General features: G+C 43.8%; 1 protein-coding gene across 3 annotated transcripts in view; it reads right to left on the bottom strand.

The window, feature by feature from the left end:
• Positions 1-5,865, bottom strand: part of EFEMP1 (EGF-like fibulin extracellular matrix protein 1) — a 70,416-nt gene extending 64,551 nt beyond the window's left edge. The window contains exons 1-2 of one of the 3 annotated variants that reach the window (XM_055399613.1): positions 5,710-5,865; positions 4,385-4,472 (exon numbers count right to left, since the gene is read on the bottom strand). In XM_055399613.1, the coding sequence (XP_055255588.1) occupies positions 4,385-4,465 (81 nt within the window). In that variant the 5' untranslated portion in view covers positions 4,466-4,472; positions 5,710-5,865. Of the gene's footprint in view, positions 1-4,384; positions 4,509-5,268; positions 5,288-5,709 lie in introns of those variants that run through there. The other 2 variants (XM_055399615.2, XM_055399614.2) reach the window with 2 other exon arrangements.
• Between the last annotated feature and the right edge of the window lie 19,543 nt (positions 5,866-25,408).

Genomic DNA, 25,408 nt, shown 5'->3' with positions numbered 1-25,408 from the left:
ATATTTATGGCAACATAAATATGTTGGTACTAGAGTCCCACATAGATGATGAGATGGGTAATTTAACATTCTGTAGCTTTTTAAAAAAGACACATCTGTGCACTGGACTGCTTCAGGGATCCCTTCTCAATCGCCACCTGTCTCAGCTTTTTTGTTGCATTTCATTGGATCCAGTTGCCCATGACCATCTTGGAATTCCTTTCTGTCTTGATACTAATATTCTGTAATCTCTCTATTTTTGTTTTTTGCTTTACTTGACCCTTCTTCCACATTATAAATTTTACCAAAAAAAAAAAAAAAATCCAACTCAGTTCTTTTATTTAGCCCTTGACTATTCCCCCTCTCTCTAAATCCTCTTAGAACATTCCAGCACCTGACTTTCCTTATCATTCCTATTCAGTCAAGTCCTGATCCGTCTTCTCATATCATGGCCTGCCTCCCAGCTTCAGTTTCTAAAGGTCCTCTCTAGTTCACTCCCTGACAGAACCATCTGTCAAGTACCCTTTCACACCAGGCACCATCCTAGTCCCTGGGAAAGCAAAGATGATTAAGATTTTGTTCCTATTCTCAGGCAGCTCACAGGCCTGAAGAGGAGACAGACAGGTAGATTAGCTGAAGCAAGATGACAGGTTGATTAGTTGAAGCAAGATGTCAGGTGTCGTGAGACAAGTTCACTTGTGGAAGGAGTGATGGACTCTGTTCAGGACTGTGGGGAGGCATGACAGGGTGCAAAGGAGGGCTTTATCGGCGAAGCTACAAGTGAGTTGGATTTTTTCCAGGGAGATGTGGTGAGTCTAGGATAAGGGACCACATAAGCAAAGGTGCAAAGCTGGAAGGAGCTACCAGTAGTCCTGGGTGGATGGAGTGAGGTAAGAGAGGTAGGCAGGGCCAAACCTGGGAAGCCTTTCTCTGGAAAGGCCAAGTGGGAACTGAATTTGACCTTGAAGTTCAGTGAATCTCAAGCTTTATTATGCTTAAGAATCAGTCTGGTGCTTGTTAAAATGAGACTCCTGGGACCAACCAAAGGCTCTGACTCTGTAGGTCAGGTAGGTGGCATGGAATCTGAATTCCTAACAAGCATCTCAGGTGATTCTGATACAAGTTATCTATGGGCTACTTCTTGAGACATGCTGGTCTAAGTGATAAGGCCTCTGAAGAATTCTTAAGCTCAAGAAAACATCTGATCACATGCAGATTTGAGGAAGAGGTTTCAGGAAGGATTAAGCAAAAGTAGAGTAAACAAACAAATAAACTTAAATTCTTCCATAAGAGCCAAGAGTTGCTTGGCAAACAACAGATGCTTGGCAAATAAATAGCTGAATGGAGATAGAGATGAGTTTAGATATTTTACTGACTTCTGAGACTTAATAAGGTGAAAACTAAACTCATTTTATCTCCCAAACTAATACTTCTAGTTTTACCAACACTGTCCAAGGCACTACCACATTTTTCAGGAACCAGGATAACAATTTTAACATCAACTTTTCCATTCTTTTCCTTCAAGCTCTGCTGTCTTTGCGTCCATTTTTATATCTCCCATGTTGGTGTAAGCCTTCCTGATCTCATGAGAAGGCAAATCTCCTTAGCTGGTCTCCTTATCACTGCATTCTGCACACAAGCCTCTATGATAACCTTTCTTTGCTGTCTTGGTTACACTGCTCCTCCATCTAAGAGCTCACAGGGGCCTGTGGACCCCTCCTCTTCCACTATTATCATCTTTAAGTTCTCCACACCACCCAGCTCCTGTCACCTCCTGATCTTGACCTGGCTATGTTCCCTACTAGCCTTTGATTATGCCACCTTTTCTGATTCAGGTGCCTCTTCAGCCTTTCTAGAATAATCCAAAGTCCTCACTTCCTTTAAGAAGTAGCTGCTGCTTCTGCTGCGTCACTTCAGTCGTGTCCGACTCTGTGTGACCCCATAGATGGAAGCCCACCAGGCTCCCCCGTCCCTGGGATTCTCCAGGCAAGAACACTGGAGTGGGTTGCCATTTCCTTCTCCAGTGTGTGAAAGTGAAAAGTGAAAGTGAAGTCTCTCAGTCGTGTCCGACCCTTAGTGACCCTACAGACTGCAGCCTACCAGGCTCCTCCATCCATGGGATTTTCTAGGCAAGAGTACTGGAGTGGCTTGCCATTGCCTTCTCCGCAAGAAGTAGCAGCAGTTCTAACTCCTTCAATAAGCCAGTCACTTATTGAAGGCAGCACATGCTAAGTCGCTTCAGTTGTATCCAAACCTTTGCAACCCTGTGGACAGTAGCCCACCAGGCTCCTCTGTCCATGGAATTCTCCAGGCAAGAATAATGGAGTGGGTTGCCAGTATGAACATTAATTACCTCTCTGCTTTTGTATTTCTTTAGCAACATGTATAAGCTGCATAATACTTTGTACTTTTCAACAGTACTTTTCTCAAGGTAAATTCCCCAAGGTTAAGGTCTGAAATTTTTTAGTAAACAAATAAACTTGAATTCTTTTGATAGTGATGAGAATTGCTTATGCACAGGGCAGGCACATGAAGAATACATAACTGAATGGATCATATCTTTAATATGAAAGGAGAATATGAGGCTGTCTTGTGGATATGATCCCATCCTTCTGAAAAGTATCATTCAAGCCAGGCAGAATGGCAGTTCACTTGATAAATTTGTATGCTAAATAGAGGAGACTTGCAGTTTGATTTAGGTTTTCAGTTCCAGGACATTCAATATGGATCACTATTAAACAAGCCTAGACTGAATTTAGCTTCGCCACTTATTGGCTGTGTAGTCTTAATTTAGATACCTCTCTGATCTTTAGTTCTACTATTAGTAGAAGTAAGAGCATGCCACTTAGCTCATACTTTGCTATGAGGATGAAAAGAGATAGTGTCTCCATAGGGAGTTACTAAAAAAATAGTTAAATCTTGTCCTTTAACCATGAACTAATAGTCATATACAGTTTAAAAGAGAATAGATTTAATCTTGGCACAGGAAGGGTGTCATATCTGGGAAACTTGGTATACTAATGGTGAACCCTAGTTAGTGGTCTTAAAACTACAGTGTCTAAACCGCAGGGAACTTTCTCTGCTAAAAATGAGTAAGGTTTAGGTGATTAGCAAAGGGAAGGGAGTACAAGATAAGCAATTGTAAAAGCAATAAAATGTATTATTACATGAATATAAAAGGGGGTAGCTAATTTAATTTTAACTCCCTAAGAAGGTAGTAAGTTTAGCCTGAAGAACAAAACAGTTTCATCTCAAGATAAACAACACATGTATTCATTTCTCTTGCTTTATTTATCTTCAGCAGAGGAAGCAACTACATTTACCATTAAGTTAACAAAATATTTATACTAAACCCCATTTGATTTATAGTTGATCTGGACAACAAGGAACATTTGCCAGATGAATACTAACATTCTAGGGATAATACAGTATCAAAAAAGTGAGATAATGTTTATTATCAGTAATTAACATTAGCTCACTTTTAAGAGTTTTATTTTCAAAAATTTTCGACATTCTTTTGAGTAAGATTACTTCATTTTAAGTTGGGAGCAAGTAGAAAAATATGTTTTTCATATTCTGATCCAGGACAAATGTCTTTTGCCTCACAACACTGATTAAAGACTAGAAAACACAAAACAGAGGTGCAAACAAACTCACCAGAAGTGAGGAAAGCACTGCTCTCTTTTCTCACCATATCCATTCTGGGCAGTGGTGGGGAGGGGTGGTTAGATGATGACATTTTCAATACTTTATTCAATGTTGGTTGTACTCATACAATTAGCAAATTAATAAAAATTACTTGGAAATATCAGATATGCTAATCAGAAAATACAAAACCAAATTTCACACAATGCATTTTACCAAATACTGCATCCTGGTAACACGTGTCTATCTGAGTGGCATTTATATGAGCTATCAATTAGATTGTAAGTGAATAATAGCCTTTATAAAGTTGAGAAAATCCACTTACATGAGAACATAAGTCACATGCACAAATGAGGTGATGGGTTTTTGTGATATTTAACATTCCTATTTTGAGTCTTACTCCTTGAGTTCTGGTTTTATCTGCATGTATATAGTAATTCATGTTTTCCAATTACTTATTAATATGCTGAATGTTTCATAAACAAGTAGCTTATTTTGATTTTTGTTTTCAAGTAGTTTCCCTTTTTGGCCTTGCATAAATCCTTACATTTTGGTCCCTATCTCAAATGGTGATCTAAGTGAACTTTTCAAAGGACGGGCTATTTACAACATATCTTAAATGTGAACCTTGCTAACTCTGGTTTAATTTATTACCCTCCGCAGAGAATAGCCCTCATAGACTGGCAGGACTGCATAAAGTCTCCCTTGTGCCACAGAATCCCACTGAACCGCACTTATCTCAAATTCCATCACCCCTTACCGTGTATGTGATGGTTTCTTCAGTGTCCTGTGACTTGACCAACGCCAGAGTCAGCATAGTTAGAAAAAGGGCTTTCAACATCGTGAATCTCAAATAAAACACAGTACAAACCGATGCTTAGCATCTGCAGCGGAGGAAAATAAAACTTCAGCTGTAAAGTAACTGGCAAGGTAGAGAAGGTGGAGAAGGCTCACCGTCATACACAATCTACTGATCTACTTCTCATCTCCCCACCCCCTCCTCAACTTTCCCTTGGCCAAACGGGACACCAAAGGCTGAAGACGGCTGCATAATTACATTTCGATTTACACTGTCCGGCTACGATGAATATACACAAAAGTTGTAAGGTACGCAATTTACTCTGCACCTACAATAGGCTCGAGAAAGGGGGTGAAAGAGAAGGAATACAGGGTAATTAATTTCAAAGGTGACGGTGCATTTTTTTTTTCGAGAGTGGAAGTGGGGCAGCAAATTTATATTCCTTTGAACGTTAAGGCTTTCCCTATAAGCTCACCGCCAGCTAGTTAAGTTCCTTGCAAAGTTCAGCAGAAAAACTTGTGAACCAATATGGATTATCTTGGCTTCAAACTTTTTTTTAAAAAAAAAACAAAATACCACAGCGAAACTCCGGAGCAATCTCCTCCCATAGTAAAATACCTGCCCTTCAGAACTCCTTCTCACATTCCCCAGCGCAAACTCTCCAAGTGGCATTTCCACGCGTTCTCTGTGCGCAGCTTTGTTTAAAAGCCCCAGGTGGTGTAGATGAGCAGCCCAAGCGTCTAGTTCTCTCGCGCCTTACGGGTGTCTCGGTACCCGAAATGCTACCTTCAGGATCGGGTCTGCCTAACGCCAGAACTGGGGAACCACACCGCAGCCCGAAGTACCAGTTTCAGGGCGGCCGGCCAGGCGTCCTCAAGGAGGCGAGGTCCCCTTTCTTAACAGTATGTTAACAGGCGGTTGTCTCTGGGGAGCTGCACAGTGCTCCAGCTTCTAACCAGTTCCGGTGGAATCCAGGTGCGGCTTAAATCTCACACACTGGCCCCCTGAAACTTTTAAAACCTCGTTTGCGGGCAAAGCCCTGTCGGTTGATTGTCGGCACGCACACACATGCCCATCCAAACAGATGTCACCTAGTGCTCGCACATCCTGACAGATCGCATTCCGAGACCTCACACCTCCACCTCCCTCTCTGCCTGAGAGATCCTGCACTGTGTGGGGGCAGTTCTCAGGTCCACTGCACCCCTCAAGTCACCCCACTCACTCCTCGGCGCGCGACCCCGTGAGCAGTGGGTGCGCTGGTGTGATCCCCGCTCCGGGGCTCCTACCTGCGCGGCTGCGCTGCGCTCCGGGCCGGGCAGCGAGGGGAGAGCGCAGGGGAGGGCAGCCCCGTGGGTCTGAACTGGCGAGGTCTGGCAGCGGCCGCGGCGGCAGGAGGAGGAGGAGAAAAGGAGGGAAAGGGGAGGGGGAAGGGGGGCGGAGGAGAGAGCTGAGGGAGGCGCAAGGGCTGAACTGAGCGCAGCAAACCCGGAGGGAGGGCGCGCTGCGCAGCTGGGTCTGCGCCCCTTCCTCTGAGGGCGCCTGCCCGCCCCTCCCAGCCCCTCACCCTTAGTTCCCAAACGCGCCAGAACTCTATGCGGAAGATGGCACGTTTGGCATGTGATGTTTGGGATTTGAATAGGCCTTGGTGATGCTCCAGCCTCCCGGGCAATTTCTCGTGCCCCGCGGAGTGGAAAACTGCCCTCCTAGAGAGCTTGCAAGTGTCCTGAGAAATTGCTTTTTTTTTTCTTTTAAACAATAAGTGAATCCTAGGAGAGTAAATTAACCCCATTTATAGGACTAGTTCTTTTGCCTTTTCTTTAAGATTTTTTTTTTGGGGGGAGGGGATAGGGGAGTGTCTACTTCCTCAAATATAGAAAAAAGAGCATTCATAATGTGCTACAACATTCTGGGAAACAAACTCACTCAGAAGGACAATGCAGATAGTGGAGTGCCATTTATTACACCGGTGGGCCCAAGGCAGTCTCCTCTTAGCCAAGGACCCTGACCAGTTTTTCTGAAAACCTTATATACCCTAAGTGTACATGCCCAAACCCACCTCCCCAAATTCCCTGAAACTAGTGTGAACAAAGGAAAAGAAAGATACCATCAAAGTCAACCCATGATTTATATGCCTTAAGCCTAGGTAGTTAACAGTGGACAATTATCAATAGGCCTGTGGTCATACCTCAATAAGCATAATAGAATTTATGATTCTATTCGGTTACACAGATAATTAGGGTATTCTTTTAGGCAACAGAGAGTCTAGGTACGAGCCCTGGGGCTCTTCCATCCAGGGGGCCTGGTTTTCCAGTTGGTATGTCGTTTCCATAGATACCGGGCATATAGCTCAAAGTCCACAGTCCGGCCCAAGATGGAGTCCTGCTTTCAAGATGGAGCCTGTTCTGTTTCCTCCTTCATTCCCCACTCTTGATGCTCTCAACTCATATATCCCTCATCATTCATAGGGATATATTGCACCCTGACTCTCCGACCTCCAATTTGGGAGAATGACATCAACCTTTGGGTTACAAAGTTCATAATACATTGTAAAACAAAGGGTCCACAAAGCGGAACTATCAAGGCAACAATAACAATGGTAAATGTAGTTTTCCACCAACCACCTTTCACCCAAGATAGGACCAAAGTCCAAAAAGGAAGATTATAATCAGACATAACTTTTACCTGACCTTTCATGTCATCTAGGGTGGCTGATATATAGCCAGATAAATCAGGAATATATACACAACATTCAACTTTAATTATAGCACAGGTCCCTCTTTGTACTGAAACTATGGTTAGTCTCAAGATGATACCAGCAAGTCCTTGTGGCAGCAGTTGATTGTAGAGCTTCATCTCTTCTTCTTCTTTAAGATGATCTTGGGTTCATGGGGATCAGTGGGGTCCTTTTGTGTGGTCCACTCGGAGTCCTCCAGGTCTGCATGGTATGCTCTCTTCACCCTCGTGTGGTGGATCCAGGGAGTGACACCTGCAACTTTAACTGCAGTAGGGCTGGTTGCTGCTGCTAAGTCGCTTCAGTCGTGTCCAACTCTGTGTGACCCCATAGACAGCAGCCCACCAGGCTCCCCTGTCCCTGGGATTCTCCAGGCAAGAATACTGGAGTGGGTTGCCATTTCCTTCTCCAATGCATGAAAGTGAAAAGTGAAAGTGAAGTTGCTCAGTCGTGTCCGACCCTTTGCGACCCCATGGACTGCAGCCTACCAGGCTCTTTTGTCCATGGGATTTTCCAGGCAAGAGTACTGGAGTGGGGTGCCATCGCCTTCTCTGAGTAGGGCTGGTTAGAACAACAGTATATGGACCCTTCCAATGTGGGGCCAAGGAGTCGTGTTTACAGTCCTTGACCACACCTGATCCCCAGGAACAAATTCGTGAATCTGTTCCCCAATGGGGAATGGCACTCTTGGACAAACTTCATTACCTGATTTATTACCTTACCCAGTTGTTCCATCTGCTGTGAAATCTCAACTCCCCTTACCTGAGGCAAATTTGTTGACACCTGTTTTATTATGGGAGGGGGCCTCCCGTACACAATTTTGTACGGAGAAGAGCCATGGGACTGTGGGGTCATCCTGAGTCTGAGCAGAGCCGTCGGAAACAAGTCCACCCAGGAACAGTCAGTCTCTAAGATTCACTTGGAGAGTGTCTCTTTAAGTGTCCGGTTGGTTCCTTCCACAATCCCAGAACTCTGGGGCCTATATGCTGTATGTAATTTCCACTTGATGTTTAAAGTTTTGCTTACTTGTTATACTAAATCAGCTACAAAAGACGGGCATTGTCCGATCCAATGCTGATAGGAAATCCAAATCTGGGAACTATCTCCCTAAGGAGGCACCAGGCTACTTTTGATGCTCTTTCAGTCCGGGTAGAAAAAGCTTCTACCCATCCCGAGAATGTACATACTATGACCAGCAGGTAACGGTAGTGTTGATGAGGTTTCAGTTCAGTGAAGTCCACTTGCATGTGTTCAAACAGCAGTGTGCCTTTTACCTGAATCCCTGGAGGTTTCTGTCTGTGCTGAGAGGCAGCATTGACCTGTGAGCAGGCAGTGCAGTTCTGAGATTTTGTCCTGCATAGGGAAGAGAGGTGGGGAACCAAGAAATACTTTCAAATTAGCCCTTCCAGCTCTTTATCATGGCCGAGATGGGTCGCTTGGTGTGTTTGGCTTACCAGAATGGGTGCCAGCTTCTCCGGTACCAATAATTTGCCACTTGGCAATTCCCACCATCCCTTTTCAATCTTGATGGCCCCTTCTGCTTTGGCTAGTTGGTTTTGGGCTTCAGTGTATTTTGGAGAGTCTAGCCGGAGAAGGCAATGGCAACCCACTTCAGTGTTCTTGCCTGGAGAATCCTGGGGATGGCAGAGTCTGGTGGGCTGCCATCTGTGAAGTCGCACAGAGTCAGATACGACTGAAGCAACTTAGCAGCAGCAGCAGCAGCAGCGTTAGCTCAGGTAGCTCCGCCAGTGTGAGAACTTTAATAGGGGCTTCACTTGTCACCCCCAAGCCTTCGGCTGCTTGTTTAGCGGTCTTATCTGCCAGTCTGTTCCATGAGCCCGGGGGGTATCCTCTTTTTGACGTCCTCAGCCGTGTATGACTGCAACCCTTTCTGGTTCCCAGGCAGCATCTGATAAGATATTAATTTCTTCCTTATTTTTAATACCTTAACTAGCTGTCAAAGACCTCTCTCCTTATACAGAGCCCTGTAGTGTGGCAAAAACATACCTGGAGTCCGTGTAAATGTTTGTCTTCTTACCTTTTGACAGCTGGAGGGCCTGGATTAGAGCATATAGTTCGGCCTGTTGAGCAGACCAGTGTGATGGCAGAGAGCTAGCCTCAACGATGGTTTCTTCCATGACTATTGCATATCCCAACGACCATTGTCCTTGTTTCACCAGGCTGGTACCATTGGTGTACAGGACCAAATCTGGGTCCGGGATTGGCTGGTCTCTCAAGTCAGGTCTGCTGGCATATTTCCTTGCAGTCATGTGAGCGCCCACCTTCTCCCACAAGAAAGAGAGTGGCCAGATTCAGGGACTGACAAGGCTCAGTAGTAACATGGGGGTTCTCACATAACAGTCCCTGGTATTGAGTAATCCAGGATGTTGACAGCCATTCATGGGGGTCTGCTCTCAGGAGAGTGTTGACCTCATGCAGGAGTTTTACGAACAAATCTTGGCCCAAAGTCAGCTTGATTGCCTCCTGGACCAGTAAGGCAACTGCAGCAACTGCCTGTAAGCATCCCGGCCACCCAGTGGCAACGTTGTCCAGCTGATTAGAGAAAAGTCACCAGTTTGTCCCGTGTCCCCATAGCCTGGGACAACACTCCCATAGCTACCTTGTCCTTTTCAGTCACGTAAAGAGTAAATGGCTTAGCGAGGTCTGGCAGGCCCAAGGCGGGTGCTGACATAATTGTACCGGGTTTGAGTTCTATTACCAGTGGGACTTGTTTTGCAAGCCTGGGGTGGGTTGTCTTCTGCCCAGACCTCAGGGAATTGTTGAGTTAACTCTCTCGACTGTTTAGCCTGTCCGGTTTCCTTCTGGGAGATCGTGCAACCTCCATTCATCTTGAGGGGTTACTGAGAGGAAGAGTAAATAGGTGGGTGAGCCCACTCGAACAGTGGGTCTTTCGTGGGAGGAAAGTTCACTTTTGCCCCCAATTTAGACAGCAAGTCTCTTCCTAACAAAGGTACTGGGCATTCAGGGATGTATAAAAGTTCATGAGTCACTTGGTATCCCCCCATCTGACATTTTCAGGGTAGGCTAGAGACACAAAGGCTGCATTTATCACCATCTGAGACCCAGCAGCCTCTGGCTGGGTCTATTGGTGTATAAAGTCTATAGGCCTCGCACAGTCTTGCGCAGAACTCAGAGGGTGATTCGCTTTCCCTTTGAATCACTTTGGAGGGTTTTGCGATACTCATAGCTTTTCGGGCCCCCCTCTTGAGACCTTGTAAAATAGTCACCCGATCTCTCTCCAGGCCGTCCCTCCCTTCCTCTGTGTTACAGTCCCAACTGAGCCTCTTATCGGGGGTGGCTAGTTCTGCCCACCGCTGCGGGTTTGCAGTACCCCCAGGTGCCATTTCTCCTAACCATTTTCTGGCCTCAATTAGGATCCGGTGTCTTTCCTCAGTGCTGAAAAGGGAGACTAGTAGTTGGATTATGTCATCCTATGTAGGGCGGTGGGTTCAAAAAATAATCTCCATTAGCCTAATCATGGCTTGTGGCTCCCCCAAGTATGGTAGAATGTGTCTCTGCCAGTTTAATATATCCGTAGAGGAAAATAGCTGGTAATAATAGGCTATAGGGGGCGGATGGTAGTGCCCCATGCGTCCTGAACCGGAAGCTGTTGTAGCTCTCTGAGGGGCATCTGTAGTGGGGTTCTTTCCCCCTGTTCCTTGGCGGAGCACAACCTCTGTCTAATTGCTGTGTTTTCTTCCCCCTTCCCATCAGTACTCACTGGGAGAGGTGGATACAATCTAGGAGGTCCAACTGAGGTGGAATTCTGGGGGCATTGACCAGAGGTCTCCATTGCTGGGACTGGAGCCTGCGGAAACAGCAGCTCTACGAACTCTGGGAGAACTGGTGGAAGAGCAGTGGCTGCTGCAGGAACTTCACCTGGCCCTGAGTTGGGCAGTAAGGCGGCCTCCGGACCTGGTAGAGCACTGGGAGGCAGGCGCGTCATTATCCAGGATGGGGGAGGGGTCAGGTCATCCCCGTCCAAATCCTGTAGAATTTCTTTTTTTATCATCAGTCAGTTTTTGTGCCATTAATATTTTTCCCTTTCCTTTTTGGATACAGAACCTTGTCCAAGTAGGAGGGTGTTGAGCTAACCCTGCTGATAAGTCACTTCAGTCGTGTCCGACTCTGTGCGACCCCATAGATGGCAACCCACCAGGCTCCGCCGTCCCTGGGACTCTAGCCATGAGTCAATATATGGATATTGATCCAGATGTCCTGGCTCTCCTGTGACTACTGTATAGACTGCTTCCACTCTTTTTAAATTCATGGTGTTCTCTGATGGCCATCCTACTCCCATAGGGGGCCATTCAACCACAAAGAGTCTGTGGAGGTGGTTAGGCTTCATTTTCACCCCATAGTCTCCTCCAAATCCTTTTTTAAAAATTTTAATCATGCACCCCAATACTTCCCCCATCTTGCTAACCTTCTTGGACCTTCTTCTACTTTTCCTTTTCGTTCTGTCTACGAAGTTCTCAGTACCCTATGTACTTCTGATATTTCCACTCAATGACACTTAAATTGCCATTCTGCCTCCTTCCTAATTGGGGTGAGAAGAGCCTTACCTACCAGATCCCAGAGGGAGAAGGGGGATTGGCATGTCTTCACCTGCCGGTCAGCACAGCTGAACCAGAACACCACGTGATCCAAGACTGTTTCTCCCTTAACTTTTAAAGTCCATTCTGCCTTGGTGGGCTTGATCAGGTGAGGATGAAAATACAGATGGGTTAAATATCCCATGTCCCAGGCCGTCTCCGGAAAAGCCAAGTTGTACTCACTTATGTATCCCTGCCCTTCTAGTCTGACAATTCCGAGGGGGTCAAGAATTTCATAGCAGATGGGACACCTTCTTGGGGAAGGCAGAATACGAGCACACAAAAACCAAGTTTCTTCTCCAAAAATCCCCTGGCAATCGCTTGGTAATAATTTTCCCCAAGATGGCATGGACATTACCTCCTAAATGACCTTCACAAATTTCCTTCCTAAGCCCTAATATGCTCGTCAACCTGTGTACCAAGCAATCTCTGCCACCTGCCTATTCTACGCTCCTGTGGGTCTGTGCCACTTCTAGTCCCTCCCAGGGGGTGATCAGGCCCCTCTTCCACCCTCCCGGGTGGGCTCCTCCTCACCTGAGTGCTCAGTTCCCCTGCTGCCGTCCACTACCTGCTAACATGAAAGGTCTGGGCACTGAGAAGCAGAATCCTTCCAGAAGGGCGAGGCGCCTTCCCCCCTCTAGAAGATTCGAGCCACAAGGCCTCGGAGTAGTACCAAATGGGACTTGTCTCCTCAAAGTGAGGAGTTTCCCGGCCCATGCACCAAATGTTGTAGCCATGCATTCTGGGAAACAAACTCACTCAGAAGGACAATGCAGATAGTGGAGTGCCATTTATTACACCGGTGGGCCCAAGGCAGTCTCCTCTTAGCCAAGGACCCTGACCAGTTTCTCTGAAAACCTTATATACTCTAAGTGTACGTGCCCAAACCCACCTCCCCAAATTCCCTGAAACTAGTGTGAACAAAGGAAAAGAAAGATACAATCAAAGTTAACCCATGATTTATATGCCTTAAGCCTAGGTAGTTAACAGTGGACAATTATCAATAGGCCTGTGGTCATACCCCAATAAGCATAATAGAATTTATGATTCTATTCGGTTACACAGATAATTAGGGTATTCTTTTAGGCAACAGAGGGTCTAGGTATGAGCCCTGGGGCTCTTCCATCCAGGGGGCCTGGTTTTCCAGTTGGTATGTTGTTTCCATAGATACCGGGCATATAGCTCAAAGTCCACAGTCCGGCCCAAGATGGAGTCCTGCTTTCAAGATGGAGCCTGTTCTGTCTGTTTCCTCCTTCAATTCAACAAATACTTGTGACTTACTGTGTTCGAGGTGTTGGGAATAGGCCAAGTAGAACTCACACAAAATTGTGAGGTTGCGTTGTTTTTGGTCTCTCAACCACACCCCGCCCTTTTATCATCTACTACTTTTCTTCTCTCCACTGGTTCATTTGTGGGAGTCCCCAACATTGGACGTTCAAAGTTGGATATTTTGCTCTCACCTTTCATACTAATGGTGGAATTTCAGGAATTTGGAGAGAAAAAAAAATTTTTTTTTCCGGCTTCTTCAAGTCATAACACACAGATTGTGGTTATCTTTGAAAGTTCCAACTCTAAAGTCAGAATAATAGTTTGCCTCCAAGGCAGTTACAACTTCTGAAGAAAATACAGTTTCATGAATGAGACAATATGCCAGTTGAAGTTGTTGATTCAGCACACCCTCAGCAGGGGCAGAGGCTCCGCCCAACAGCTCCTTCTCCTTTCCTGTGGACCAAAAGGCATCAAATGTTAGGGAATGCAAGAGAGAGAGAGAGGCTGCGGGGGGGTGGGGGGAGCCTCTGTCCTTATCTCGGGGGTATGTAGTGGGTTGCCAACCTTGCCAGTTTGGTTGCAAGCCATACAACAATGGACAGGATCAGAGGAGCTTCACCACCCTGATGCTTCACCACAGTTATTTTAGTGTGTGGGGTTTTGGTAATAGTATTGAAGATTTTGGTGCCAGAATTCCAATGTTTGTTTCCCCAGTCATTGCTGCTGCTGCTAAGTCGCTTCAGTCGTGTCCGACTCTGTGCGACCCCATAGACAGCAGCCCACCAGGCTCCTCCGTCCCTGGGATTCTCCAGGCAAGAACACTGGAGTGGGTTGCCATTTCCCTCTCCAATGCATGAAAGTGAAAAGTGAAAGTGAAATCACTCAGTCATGTCTGACTCTTAGCGACCCCATGGACTGCAGCCTACCAGGCTCCTCTGTCCATGGGATTGTCCAGGCAAGAGTACAGGAGTGGGGTGCCATTGCCTTCTCCCTCCCCAGTCATTAGTGACCTCCAAACTTTAGTAAATTGTGTCTTTGCTCTTGTACAGTAAGAAGATCTGTCTAGACATTTTCTTCTACTTTTTGAGTTCTTTTTACAAATCTTCAGCCCTTTCCCCAGAAAAAAAGGGGGTTAAAACTCCCAAATTTCTATCTCCAGCCAGGAATTGTTCCTGTACAACCAACTCCTGATCTGCTGTCTTCATTTGTGTACCTAATGGACATTTCAAACCGAACAGTCTTCTGACTTTCACCCTCCTTCCCAACCTTCTCTGCCTACCTGCTTCACCATCTTAATGAACAGCAATTTCATCTTTCCATTTGCTTAGATCCAAGATCACAGGGTCATCCTTGGTTTCTCTTTTTTCTCACACACCCTGCATTCAGTTCTTCAGAAAACTCTGTTGGCTCCATCTTTAAGCTGTATCCAGAACTGAACAACTTCTCATCACTTCTTTCATGACCATGCTGGCCTCTGCCACCACCATCTTCCACACAAATTATTTTAGCCTCCTTATCTTTATCCTTACTTACACCCTTGCTCCCCTGCAGCCATTTCTCAGCAGAAGTTCATGTAAATGGAATCCTAGAACATGTACATTTTTGCATCTGGCTTCCTTCACTCAGCATACTTTTGAGATGCATCCTTGCTGTTAGGTATATCAGAAGTCCACTCCTTTTTAATTAATGAGTATTGTTCCACTGTGTGGATATACCCTGGTTTGTTTATCTATTCACCTGTTGATGGGTATTTGGATTGTTTGTGAATAAAGCCATCATGGACATTTAATGTAGAAATCTTTGTGTGGAGACATGTTTTCCCTTCATTTAGATAAGTACTTAGAAGTGGAATCTCTGGGTCATATGGTATAGGTATGTTTAACTTTATAAGAAAGTGCCAAAGTTTTTCCCAAAGTAGCCTTACCACTTTACATTCCTACCAGCAGTGTGTGAAACTCTATGTGATATTGTCAGCAATTTATAATGCTAGCCATTTTATGGCAGGTGTGTAAGTGGCAGCTCATTGTGGTTTTATATTATGTTTCTCTGATATCTAATGATACTGAACTTTTTTATATGCTCATTATCCATTAGTATGTATTCTTTTGTGAAGAGCCCATTCAAATCTTTAATTTATTTCTTTATTTTTTGTCTTATTGGTAGTAAGAGCCTTTTAAAAATACAAGTTCTCCCTGCAAGTTCTTTGTCATATTTTTGAATGTTTTCTCCCAGTCTGTGTTTTGCCTTTTCATTTTCTTAATGCTGTTTTTTTGAGAGCAAACATTTTTTATTTTGATGAAGTCTAACATTAATTTTTCTTTTATGTTTTGACCTCTTTATTTACTATTTGCAAAATCTTACCTTTGGGAAATCTTGTAAGTGCTATAAGCCTCAGTTCCTGCTTCTATAAAATGGGAAGGATAACATACTTTCTTTCTTAAGGTTGTGGGGACGAGGTAAGAAACTCATGGTAAATATCAAATACATTTGAATGATTGTTCTGAGATATTAGAATATATAGTGTGATGGGCTATAGTAGACTGTTCCTCAATCTTAACTTAACCCAGGATTCTTTAGGTATTTCTTACAATAGGGCATCTCCTGACAGGTCTACGGTAATGAAATCAACAATGGCATTCTCTGGCTGTTGTTTCAGGGTAGCCCATCGTCCCACCTCAACCAATTAGAACTGAGGGGAAGGATTTCTTTCCTAGGTGAAAGGTCTCCTAAGCCCACACTGGATAACAGTGGAGCCCTTTGCCTCCATTGCCACTGGCAGCCATAACACAGCCCAGAGGTAAGCCAGCCTGAGCATAAAAAGTTGATACATGCTGTGTGTGGCCAACCGCATGGAGAGAACCTGGATCTTGATGGATTGTTCAGAGGGCCAACTGACTCTAGAAATCATGATACTTTTAGGGGTCCTCCACAGTGTTTTAAAATTAATTAATTAATTAATTAATGTTTGGCTGTGGTGGGTCTTCATTGCTCCTTGAAGGCTGTCTCTAGTTGGTGAGCAAGGGGCTACTCTCTAGTTGTGGTGTGTGGGCTTCTCACTGTGGTGACCTCTCTTGTTGTAGAGCACAGGCTGTAGGTGAGCTTCAGTAGTTCTTATGCCTGGGCTTAGCTGCCCCATGGCATGTGGTGTCTTCCCAGAGAAGGGATTGAATTCATGTCTCTTGTATTGGCAGGTGGATTCTTAACCACAGAATCATTAGGGAAGTCCTCTCCACAATATGTTAATTTTTAGAGTCAGAAGGAATAAATAAATATCATCCAGTCTGGATTATATTTGTCCCTATACTGTTGCAGTTGTAAAATATAATTTTTATGGAGAAAGGGGCCCAAGAAGGTAAAACTGCCCAGGGACCAGAAAGTCATAATGTGGCCCTGATTTTTGAGCTTCCAAATTAGCCAAACTTGACCTCTGCCCTGACTCTGCACACCTGTTTTGTGAGGTAATATATTTCCTTATGGCTCAAGCCAGTCTGAGTCAGGTGTTCAGTTACTTGAAACAGAAAACATCTCCCTATTAACATGAGGAAGAATCCCACTCTGGGAGCTCTGGTTCCTGTGAAGTGTTGTACCTGTGTCCTGAACTCCAGAGTGCCAGGCCTTGGCTGTTTCTTAGGAAAGTCTATTGGGAGAGCTTCCCAGGCTTTCTGTCCTGGGGCAAGTTGAGCGTTCCAACCACTTCTGCTTGGGTCAGCTTCTGCGCCCCCCTCCATCCTTTTACCTTTGTGTGTGTGTTTGTGATTTTCAAAGATTTAAGAATTGAGATCTTCCTTTAATAGTCACTGCTTCTGGAAGACAGCTTTGGCAGACAACTCTGGCTTCTCTTCATAGGATTTGAAAAATAACCAGTGATAAGGGAGCCATCTCTTTTCCAGTTTGCCAACTATTATACTATATGTATCACAAAGAAAATTTTAATATTGCCCCCTTTTTAAATGGAGAAGGAAATGGAAACCCACTCTAGTACTCTTGCCTGGAAAATCCCATGGACAGAGGAGTCTGGTAAGCCACAGTCCATGGGGTCACAAAGAGTCAGGCATGACTGAGTGACTTCACTTTTTCTTTCCCTTAAAAAAAAAAAAAAAATCCCTGAAAATAATTAGAAGTCTCAAGGACCCACAAGCTTTAATTGAGTCATGGAGCCACAAATCTTGTGGTTAAAACCTGATTAATAATTTTCACTAGTGTGTGGGTACCTGGAAAGTGAAATCGGTGAAAAAATGTGAAGAAGGCAGTGAAGATGGAACAATTATGTAGGGATTAATGGCAGGGTGATTGACTCATCTGTTTTCCCAGGACTTTTCCAGTTTTTGCACTGGAAGTTCTATATCCTTGGAAAGCCCTCAATCCTAGGCAAACTTAAAGGTATAGAAAAGGGAATTCCTTGGCAGGCCAGTGGTTAGGACTCCGAGTTTTCACTGCTGAGATCTGGGTTCCATCCCTGGTACGGGAACTAAGATCCTGAAAACTGTGTGGTGCGGCTGAAACAAAAAAAAGTGCAGAGAAAAGGTGTGGCAGAAAGAAAACATGAAAGGACACAGGAGTTCTTGCCTGGACTTTGCTGTGCTTTAGCTGGGTAATCACAGCAGTTGCTCAACTTCTCTGTGTCAGTTTTACACAAACACTGATCTGGGTAACAACATTTATTTGTAGTTATTATACTGAACCTACCTGTTGTTGTCACATTCTACTTACCTATATTTCTCACATTGCTTTTGCCCATTCATTATTTCTTTCCTTACAGTGGTAGGTCATCAGCAGTCTTGCACATAGAATGCCCCCTAAGTACAAAAAGGAAAAATTCCTAGGTCCAAAAAATAAGGAGAAATGACTCAGTGCCAGCAAGAGAAGAATGTCAAAGTTTAAAACCTGGCTGTTAGGTCTAGTAAGTTGTGGCAGAAGTATTGTCTTTTCTAATGGCAGTAAAAGAAGAATGTCAAAGTCCAGAACCTGGCTGTTAGGTCTGGTGAGATGGTAGAAGTATTGTCTTCTCTAGTGGTTTAAGTTGTTTCTGTGTGCTGATGAGCCTGAGGACACAAAGAACACTGAGCCCATGATTCCAGGTTTCTCTGACTGGAAGGCAACTCATTCTGCATGAGCTGTCAGGACTTCTAGATTTAAGTTTGCCTCTGCAAGCTACATTCAGTATCACAGTAATCCAAGTAATCCCCAATCAGTAATGCTGAAGAAGCTGAAGTTGAATGGTTCTATGAAGACCTACAAGACCTTCTAGAACTAACATGCAAAAAAGATGTCCTTTTCATTATAGGGGACTGGAATGCAAAAGTAGGAAGTCAAGAGATACTTCGAGTAACAGGCAAATTTGTCCTTGGACTAAAAAATGAAGCAGGGCAAAGGTGACAGAGTTTTGCCAAGAGAATGCACTAGTCATAGCACACACCCTCTTCCAACAACACAAGAGAAGTCTCTACACATGGACATCACCAGATGGTCAACACCGAAATCAGATTGATTATATTCTTTGCAGTCAAAGATGGAGAAGCTCTATATAGTCAGCAAAAGCAAGACCGGGAATTGACTGTGGCTCAGATCATGAACTCCTTATTGGCAAATTCAGACTTAAATTGAAGAAAGCAGGGAAAGCCACTAGCCAAATCAGGTATGATCTAAATCAAATCCCTTATGATTATACAGTGGAAGTGACAAATAGATTCAAGGGATTAGATCTGATAGGCAGAGTACCTGAAGAACTATGGACGGAGGTTCATGACATTGTACAGGAGGCAGTGATCAAGATCATCACCAAGAAAAAGAAATGTGAAAATGCAAAATGGTTATCTGAGGAGGCCTTACAAATAACTGAGAAAAGAAGAGAAGCTAAAGGCAAAGGAGAAAAGAAAAGATACACCCACTGAGTGCAGAGTTCCAAAGAATAGCAAGGAGAGATAAGAAAGCCTTCCTCAGTGATCAATGCAAAGAAATAGAGGAAAACAACAGAATGGGAAAGACTAGAGATCTCTTCAAGAAAATTAGAGATATCAAGGCAACATTTCATGCAAAGATGAGCACAATAAAGGACAGAAATGGTATGGACCTAACAGAAGCAGAAGATATGAAGAAGAGGTGGCAAGAATATACAGAAGAACTGTACAAAAAAGACCTTCATGACCCAGGTAACCATGATGGTGTGATCAATCACCTAGAGCCAGACATCCTGGAATATGAAGTCAGTGGGCCTTAGAAAGCATCACTATGAACAAAGCTAGTGGAGGTGATGGAATTCCAGTTGAGCTATTTCAAATCCTGAAAGATGATGCTGTGAAAGTGCTGCACTCAATATGCCAACAAATTTGGAAAACTGCTGTGAAAACTCAGCAGTGGCCACAGGACTGGAAAAGGTCAGTTTTAATTCCAATCCCAAAGAAAGGCAATGCCAAAGAATGCTCAAACTACCACACAATTGCACACACCTCACATGCTAGCAAAGTAATGTTAAAATTCTCCAAGCCAGGCTTCAACAGTACATGAACTGTGAACTTCCAGATGTTCAAGCTGGATTTAGAAAAGGCAGAAGGACCAGAGATCAAATTGCCAGCATCATTGGATCATTGAAAAAGCAAAATAGTCCCAGAAAACATCTACTGCTTTATTGACTATGCCAAAGCCTTTGCCTGTGTGGATCACAACAAACTGTGGAAAATTCTTCAAGAGATGGGAATACCAGGCCACCTTACCTGCCTCCTGAGAAATCTGTATGCAGGTCAGGAAGCAACAGTTAGAACTGGACATGGAACAACAGACTAGTTCCAAATTAGGAAAGGAGTATGTTAAGGCTGTATACTGTCACCCTGCTTATTTAATTCATATGCAGAGTACACCATGTGAAATCTGGATGCGGCACAAGCTGGAATCAAGATTACGGGAGAAATGTCAATAACCTCAGATGCGCAGTTGGCACCATCCTATGGCAGAAAGTGTCTGCCACCCTATGGGGCTTTCCTGGTAGCTCAGACGGTAAAGCATCTGCCTACAGTGTGGGAGACCAGGTTCGATCCCTGGATCAGAAAGATCCCCTGGAGAAGGAAATGGCAACCCACTCCAGTATTCTTGCCTGTAAAATCTCATAGACTGAGGAGCCTGGTATTCTACAGTCCATGGGGTCGCAAAGAGTCGGACACGACTAAGTGACTTCACTTTCACTTTATGGCAGAAAGTGAAAAAGAACTAAAGAGCCTCTTGATGAAAGTGAAAGAGGAGATTGAAAAAGTTGGCTTAAAGCTCAACATTCAGAAAACTAAGATCATGGCATCCGGTCCCATTACTTTATGGCAAATAGATGGGGAAACAATGGAAACAGTGAGAGACTATATTTTGGGCTCCAAAATCACTGCGGTTGGTGACTGCAGCCATGAAATTAAAACACACTTGCTCCTTGGAAGAAAGGCTATGACCAACCTAGACAACATATTAAATAGCAGAAACATCAGTTTTCCAACAAAGGTCTGTCTAGTCAAAGCTATGGTTTTTCCAGTAGTCATGTATGGATGTGAGAATTGGACTATAAAGAAAGCTGAGTATCAAAGAATTGATGCTTTTGAACTGTGGTGTTGGAGAAGACTCTCTAGAGTCCCTTCAACTGCAAGGAGATCCAACCAGTCCATTCTAAAGGAGATCGGGACTGAAAAATATTCATTGGAAGGACTGATACTGAATCTGAAACTGCAATCCTTTGGCCACTTGATGTGAAGAACTGACGCACTGGAAAAGACCCTGATGCTGAAAAGAAATTGAAGGTGGGAGGAGAAGGGGATGACAGAGGATGAGATGGTCGGATGGCATCACCGGATGGCATCACCGACTTGATGGACTTGAGTTTGAGCAAGCTCTGGGAGTTGGTGATGGACAAGGAAGCCTGGTGTGCTGCAGTGTATGGGGTCGCAAAGAGTCAGATATGACTGAGAGACTGAACTGAACTGAACTCTGAGCTACAAGGCAGGCCAGGACCTGGGGCATCCACCTTGAACTTTTATTTTCATTTATACTGTCATCCCTTTCTATCCAGAGACTGTACATTCCAAGGCCTCCAGTAGATGCTGAAACTATGGAAAGTACTAAAGTTTATATATACTATGTTTTTCTTAGGCATACATAAGATAAAGTTTAATTTATAAATTAGGCACAGTAAGAGATAACAACTCTTCCCTGCTGGTTCAGTCAGTAAAGAGTCTGCCTGCAATGTGGGAGACCTGGGTTCAACCCTTGGGTCGGGAAGATCCCCTGGCGAAGGAAATGGCAACCCACTCCAGTATTCTTACCTGGAGAATTCCATGGACAGAGGAATCTGGTAGGCTACAGTCCATGGGGTCGCAAAGAGTCGGACACGACTGAGTGACTAACACTTTCACTTTCACAAGAGATAACAACAATAACTAATAAAATGGAATAATTATAATAATATACTGTGATAAAAGTTATATAGTCTCTCTCTCAGAATGTCTTATTATACTGTACTCACACTTTTTGTGATTATGTGAGGTGATAAAATGCTCACATGACGAGATGAATGAAGTGAATGACAACAGAAATTGTGACTTAACATTAGGCTGCTATTGACATTCTGACAATAAGTCAGAAGTAGTATCATCTGCTTCTGGTGATCCTAGATCATTGGACCATGATGATGTCTTTGATTGGATGTAGGCAGATGATGTCGATGGTTAGGATCTCAGGTAGGATGGAGCAGGACAGCTCAAGATTTCATCACAGCACTCAGAATGGTGCAATTTAAAACTTGAGTTGTTTATTTATGGAATTTTCCATATAATATTTTCAGACCATAGCTGACCTTGGGTGACTGAAACTGTGGGAAGCAAAACCATGGATAACTGGGAACTGCTGTATTCTTTGCCTGCTTGTTCTTATGGTTCTTCAATCCAGATACCACCATCTGGTCTTGAGATTTCCACTTCAAATAATTTGTAGGGAGCTTATTTTTTCTCTGACTTTTTGGGTGAGCATGTGGGTCAGACTGTGCCAATAAATATCAAACCTATAGACACAGTAGTTGGTTCAGAAATAATGGACATACCCTAAGATAACCCCCAGTGAGAAGTTAGTGTAGTGTAGGGCTTGGGTCCAGATAGCTTGGGTTCCAAGTGCCACTCACAAACTGCGTGAACTTGGGAAAGTTACTTAACTCTTTTGGGACCTCGGTTTCCTCATATGTGAGATGGGAATAATTATAATTCTTAGCTCATAGAGTTTTTATGAGTATTAAATAAGAAAATGCATATAAAGGCTTTAGTACAATTCTTTGCACATAGTTATTGCTGTAGTTGAGCTTTAAGCCAACTTTTTCACTCTCTTCTTTCACTTTCATCAAGAGGCTTTTGAGTTCCTATTCACTTTCTGCCATAAGGGTGGTGTCATCTGCACATCTGAGGTTATTGATATTTCTCCTGGCAATCTTGATTCCGGCTTGTGCTTCTTCCAGCCCAGCGTTTCTCATGATGTACTCTGCATATAAGTTAAATAAGCAAGGTGACAATATACAACCTTGACATACTCCTTTTCCTATTTGGAACCAGTCTGTTGTTCCATGTCCAGTTCTAACTGTTGCTTCCTGACCTGCATACAGGTTTCTTGAGGCAGATCAGGTGGTCTGGTATTCCCATCTCTTTCAGAATTTCCCACAGTTTATTGTGATCCACACAGTCAAAGGCTTTGGCATAGTCAATAAAGCAGAAATATATATATTTTCTGGAACTCTCTTGCTTTTTCAATGATCCAGCAGATGTTGGCAATTTGATCTCTGGTTCCTCTGCCTCTTCTAAAACCTGCGTGAATATCTGGAAGTTCGTGGTTCACGTATTGCTGAAGCCTGGCTTGGAGAATTTTGAGCATGACTTTACTAGAGTGTGAGATGAGTGCAATTGTGTGGTAGTTTGAGCATTCCTTGGCATTGCCTTTCTTTGGGATTGGAATTAAAACTGACCTTTTATAGTCCTGTGGCCACTGCTGAGTTTCCCAAATTTGCTGGCATATTGAGTGCAGCACTTTCACTGCATCATCTTTCAGGATTTGAAATAACTGGAATTCCATCACCTCCACTAGCTTTGTTCATAGTGATGCTTTCTAAGGCCCACTTGACTTCACATTCCAGGATGTCTGGCTCTAGGTGAGTGATCACTCCATCATGGTTATCTGGGTCATGAAGATCTTTTTTGTACAGTTCTTCTGTGTATTCTTGCCACCTCTTCTTCATAACTTCTGCTTCTGTTAGGTCCATACCATTTCTGTCCTTTATCGAGCCCATCTTTGCATGAAATGTTCCCTTGGTACTCTAATTTTCTTGAAGAGATCTCTAGTCTTTCCCATTCTGTTGTTTTCCTCTATTTCTTTGCATTGATCACTGAGGAAGGTTTTCTTTTCTCTCCTATTCTTTGGAACTCTGCATTCAGATGCTTATATCTTTCCTTTTCTCCTTTGCTTTTTGCTTCTCTTCTTTTCACAACTATTTGTAAGGCCTCCTCAGACAGTCATTTTGGTTTTTTGCATTTTTTTCCATGGGGATGGTCTTGATCCTTGTCTCCTGTACCATGTCACGAATCTCCATCCATAGTTCATCAGGCACTCTATCTATCAGATCTAGTCCCTTAAATCTATTTCTCACTTCCACTGTATAATCATAAGGGATTTGATTTAGGTCATACCTGAATGGTCTAGTGGTTTTCCCTACTTTCTTCAATTTAAGTCTGAATTTGGCAGTAAGGAGTTCATGATCTAAAGTGAAAGAGGAGAGTGAAAAAGTTGGCTTAAAGCTCAACATTCAGAAAACTAAGATCATGGCATCTGGTCCCATTACTTCACGGGAAATAGATGGGGAAACAGTGGAAACTTTCTTTTTTGGGGGCTCCAAAATCACTGCAGATGGTGATTGCAGCCGTGAAAGTAAAAGACTCTTACTCCTTGGAAGGAAAGTTATGACCAACCTAGACAGCATATTAAAAAGCAGACACATTACTTGGCTAACAAAGGTCTGTCTAGTCAAGGCTATGGTTTTTCCAGTGGTCATGTATGGATGTGAGAGTTGGACTGTGAAGAAAGCTGAGCACCGAAGAATTGATGCTTTTGAACTGTGGTGTTGGAGAAGACTCTTGAGAGCCTCTTGGACTGCAAGGAGATCCAACCAGTCCATCCTAGAGGAGATCAGTCCTGGGTGTTCATTGGAAAGACTGATGCTGAAGCTGAAACTCCAATACTTTGGCCACCTCATGCGAAGAATTGGCTCATTGGAAGAGACCCTGATGCTGGGAGGGATTGGGGGCAGGAGGAGAAGGGGACGACAGAGGATGAGATGGCTGGATGGCATCACTGATTCAATGCATATGAGTTTGGGTGAACTCTGGAAGTTGGTGAATGACAGGGTGGCCTGGCGTGCTGCAATTCTTGGGGTTGCAAAGAGTTGGACACGACTGAGTGACTGAACTGAACTGATTGCTGTAGTTGTTATTACCAAAGAAGGTGACTTATCTTAAGTCAGATAACCAGATTAACTGAATGATAGAATGAAAGAGGTCATTAAGGTTAAAAAATTTTTTCATATTTTTGTGTGTAACTCTCTCTAATTTATGGGATATTTAGAAGAATCAGGGTCTAGACACTTACTGTACTACACTTTGATGACTGGGTCATGGAAATCTGTGGCCTCACTCTGAGCAATGTCCTCAGACAATAGTATTTTTTGAATAAATGGATCTGAGACATCTAATTTCTTGGATTTCAAGTGGCTTATGAAATTATACTTCTTCTGGTAGTAAATAGTAGTTACCATTTTTACAGTCATTACTCCATGTGTAACAGAACTTATTGTGCCTGTTTTACTAGAAAAGAAGTAGAGTCACCAAGCCGTTTAGTAACTTGCTCTGATCATACAGTAGTGAGCAGCAAAGTGGGGATTCAAAAGCAGGCTGTCTAGTGCCAGAACCCTTGTTCTGAATTCTCATCTCTCTTACTCCTTCCCCACCACCAATGGAATTTAGGATTTCAGGGACAGAACAGAAGCATTGTAGTGCCACTACAGAGATTCAAACTGATATGTAGATTGAGCAGACTGTAATTGGAGATTGCAATAAATTCACCTTGTTCAATTGCTCTGAGCCCACAGGAGTCTGAAATTTTAAAGATTTGAAGATTTGTTTGTTTGGGGCGGGTAGGGGGGCAATCACAGTTTAGAAGGAATTCGCAGATGTTGATGACTACACAGTGTGCTTTAAGTCTCCATTTACATTTAAAAAGATGCCCTGTGAGTGTAACTCAATTCTGCTGCTGCTGCTGCTAAGTCACTTCAGTCGTGTCTGACTCTGTGTGACCCCATAGACGGCAGCCCACCAG

This window comes from Moschus berezovskii, chromosome 11 (assembly GCF_049115385.1).
Source record: "Moschus berezovskii isolate FMDL1 chromosome 11, NW_MosBer_1.0, whole genome shotgun sequence".
In the NCBI taxonomy this organism is placed as follows: domain Eukaryota; kingdom Metazoa; phylum Chordata; class Mammalia; order Artiodactyla; family Moschidae; genus Moschus; species Moschus berezovskii.
Note: the sequence above shows the minus strand (reverse complement) of the source record. Positions and strands in the feature narration are given on the sequence as shown.